Consider the following 3,864-nt stretch of genomic DNA (forward strand, 5'->3'; position numbering starts at 1 on the left):
AGGAGACATTCAATACCTGACCAGTACGGAAGGCGAGATGATTATACGTCACCGGACCACTATAGGTCCAATGATTATATTTCACGAGATCGATATAGGCAAGATTCACATGCTTCATCGGACCGTTACATGTCAGATGATTATAATTCACCGGACTGTTACAGGCAAGATGCACATACTTCAAGAGATTATTATAGGCGAGATGCACGTACTTCACAGGGTCGTTACAGGTCAGCTGATTATATTTCACAGGATCGTTATGGGCAAGATGATTATAACTCACAGGCTCGTCATTATGCAGATACACATACTTCACCAAACTACTATATGGGAAATGCACGTACTTCACGGGATCATTATAGGTCATCTGGTTATAATTCACAGGATCATTATAATGAACATGCACATGCTTCACCAGTCCATTATAGGCCACATGCACACACAGACCGTTATAGGCCACATGCACATGCTTCACAAGATCATTATAGGTCAGAGGATCATTATAGGCCAGATGGTTATAATTCACAAGATCGTTATGAAAGGCCAGGTAGACCAGATAATCCCGAAGATGTTTCTAGTAATACCAGAAGATTTATTGGAAGGCAAGTATTTGAAAGTAATCATAACCTGCAACACCAGAATCCACGAGATCATCATCATGAGAAAGAGCATCAAGTTGGGAGTGATCGTTCAGTTCAGTACAGAACTCACATGCTTAGTGATAAAAAATGGAAAGAAGTTGATGAAAATGACGAAATTGAGGAAGTTGCCCGTTTAATTGCTGCAGTTTATGAAAAAGCTTCAGGTTCTGAGAATCTTCGTACTGCAGTAGCTGCTTCATCATTGTATAAAGTAGATTCATCGCTAAGCCCTCCAGAATTATCTGGTCAGGAAATTCAAAGAAAAGAAGTTGATTTGTTTCTTGCAAAAGCAATAAAACGTGCTCAAGAGATTGGGCCAGTGCCAATACAAGATATAAAGCCTCAGCCGTTCATGCACATTTGGGATTGTGGAGGGCAGGCAGTGTTTTTGGAGATTCTTTCAGCTTTTCTTACACCACGCACACTATTTTTTCTCATATTTAATGCAGCTAAGGGTTTAGATGAGAAATGGGAAAATATTCTCAATACAAAAGGAAATCTGGTGTGCGATAATTTAGAAAACATGTCCACTAAGGATCTGCTATTTAATTGGATGACAAATATTCATCTTCACTTGGATCGAGATGAAAGAGGAGCCTTTCTCAGTTATCCTCGTATTTATTGCATTGGTACACATGGCGACCAGATAGTTGATGATAAGCAGAGAGCTGCTGCTATTGAAAGGATGAAGGGCACTTACAAAGGTAAAGCCTGTGCTTACCTTATAAAAAAGGTGCTTATTGTTGATAACACAACTGCTGGAAGCCGTAATGAAGATCAGAATTTTTCAACCATTCGCAAAGAAGTTAATGACTTCACCTCCAACAAGCTGATTGTCAAGACGCTAGTGAGCTGGGTGCTGTTTCGTAAAGTCATCAAAATGCTTGACAAGAAGGTTATTAGTTTAAAAGAAGCTCATGAAATTGGTTTAGCATGTAAGATTCCTCTCAATGATGTTCCTAAAGTTCTTCGTTTCTATCATGATCTTGGAGTTCTCCTTTACTATTCATTCATCAAAGGTCTTCAGGATACAGTTATCATAAACCCTCAGTGGTTTGTTGATACTCTTGGAAAAGTTTTTACACTTGAGGGCAGAGAAAACCAAGATGCAACAGAAGCTATGTGGAGCTTATTACGTGAGAAAGGTATTCTTGTTGAGCCTTTGTATCAAGAGGTTTGGAAAAATTGTACAGAAATTAAAGCTGATGACTTGATGGAGCTATTAGTTCATTTTCGTCTTGCAGCTGAAGTTAAAACAGATGAGTTTTACATTGAAGATGCAAAGCAATATTTCCTACCTGCTGTGCTAAAGTCATATGATATTTCATCTACACAATCTTTGCCCAATGGTAAACCAGTTGCCCGAGCAACAAATCTTCACATAACTTTTAGCACTGATTTTGTTCCTCCTGGTTTTTTCACTCGTTTTATTGCATCATTTGCCAAAAATTCATCATGCAAAATTTGTTTTGAAGAAGGTGTGTTTCGAAATCGTATTGTTTTTCTTTTTGGAACTCCAAGTGTCAACCAGGTTACTTTCACTGATCTTTGTACTACAATACGAGTTAGTGTTGAGCGTTTTATTGATGTACCAAATGTGCCATTCCGTAGTACTTGCCAAGAGTTAAACAGGTTACTGGAGAAATGTGGCAATGAAGTAAACGAAACTCTAGCAAATTCTTCCAAAATAAAAAGAAGTCTTAATTATGAGTGTAGATCTACTGCATGTAATGGATACGAGCCTCATTACATTTCTCCTGCTTCAGGCCAAACTGCTGTCTTAAATCTTTTTTGCCAGAAACGAAAAACGCAACGACAACCAACTTCTGAAGAATCTTATTGGTTTCCTGAACTTGAAGAAGACCAGAGTCATGAGACAACCCAAAACGTAATAGTAAGAACAATACATTATTACTTACTTGATTTTTTTACAGGTACCTGAAACTATTGATGAAAAGGAAATTGTTAAGATATCAAAGAGAGTTGGTGACAAAGCTGCTATTCTTGCTGCATGCATGGAAATGCTTCCGACTTTTAAGGCTCTCCAGCAAAGTCCAGCTCATTGTAAAGATCCAATGTTTCATCTGCTTTTTGAGTGGAAAGATAAAAATAAAAGTAGAGATGATTTAGTTGAAGCTCTTAAACTAGCTGATCTTGACCAACTTGCTGATCAGTAAGTGTATCAATCGTTTGATTCTTTATTATTTTATTTCATAATAGAGTTAAAGTCTTCAACTACAGAGATACTAGTAAAGTAAATTTGAAAGCTTTTTCATAATTCAAACTTTTTGTTATTGTAGTTAGGCAACAAATGCTAGCACCAAAACTTCACCTTTAAAAATTATTTTTATGCATGGATCTATACCATAATAATTATAAGCTCAATTGTAAAAATTAAAACTAATTATTTTTACACAATAGAGACTTTCTATTGGTAGTACTCGCCAGAATGTTGAAGACACTGAACCTAAAAAGGACACTGAAACCAAAAAAAGGTTAAATTATGTTGCTTTAAAATGTTTATTATTTTATTTAGTGACATAGAACGTGATGACTTGTTGCTATTGTCTAATTTCTTTGAAGCTAAAGATATCAGAAAAATTGTTGAAATTTGTGATGATGATTCGGGATATCTTCAATCAGCAATGGATAAATACAAACATAGTGATACACAAACCATTGCATTTCAAGTTCTTTATGCTTTGGTTAGAAGAAATCCTAGCATTACTAAAGAAAGCCTGAAAAAGAAACTCTATCTAATGAAATTTCAAGAAGCTGCTAATAAGTAGGAAATTTCCTGTGATGACTAAATTTATTAATTTGTAGGCTTTCAGTGCCATCAGAAGCTACTCAGCCTGCTCAGACCACTCAGCCTACTAAAAATTCAAGATGCTTTTTATTATAAACATTTTTTGGGTGAACTTGAAGTATTTACTATTATAATTATTTTTATTACAAATATGTTTCTTCTTGTGTACTTTTAATTTTATGGTTTTTTCCAACTTTAGTAAAAACGTATTTCCTATTTTGATTATTATTATTACTATTAATGTTTCTTCTTATGTACTTATGTACTTTTAATTTTGTATTTTCTTCAGCTTTAGTAAAAACTATTAATGCTGTGCTCTATATGCATGGCTAATATACAGAAGCAGTCATTACGGTATTAAATTACTGGCTATTTGTTGACACTGTTTCTTGCTAACAATTACATTGCTGTACC

At 35.3% G+C, this 3,864-nt stretch overlaps 1 protein-coding gene across 2 annotated transcripts; it reads left to right on the plus strand.

Moving 5' to 3' along the window:
* The first annotated feature begins 6 nt into the window (after window positions 1–6).
* Window positions 7–3,591, plus strand: LOC109587102 (uncharacterized). 2 transcript variants are annotated; one of them, XM_020003322.1, is made up of 6 exons: window positions 7–2,535; window positions 2,576–2,814; window positions 2,862–2,895; window positions 3,063–3,136; window positions 3,178–3,426; window positions 3,468–3,591. In XM_020003322.1, the coding sequence occupies exons 1-6, from the start codon at window positions 130–132 to the stop codon at window positions 3,544–3,546; spliced, it is 3,081 nt and encodes a 1,026-aa protein (XP_019858881.1). In that variant the 5' UTR covers window positions 7–129; the 3' UTR covers window positions 3,547–3,591. The 2 variants fall into 2 exon arrangements, with proteins under 2 accessions (XP_019858881.1, XP_019858882.1); XM_020003323.1 differs by having other exon boundaries at window positions 7–2,529.
* The last annotated feature ends 273 nt before the right edge of the window (window positions 3,592–3,864 follow it).

Source organism: Amphimedon queenslandica, unplaced genomic scaffold (assembly GCF_000090795.2).
Source record: "Amphimedon queenslandica unplaced genomic scaffold, v1.1 AMPQUscaffold_12685, whole genome shotgun sequence".
Lineage (NCBI taxonomy): Eukaryota > Metazoa > Porifera > Demospongiae > Haplosclerida > Niphatidae > Amphimedon > Amphimedon queenslandica.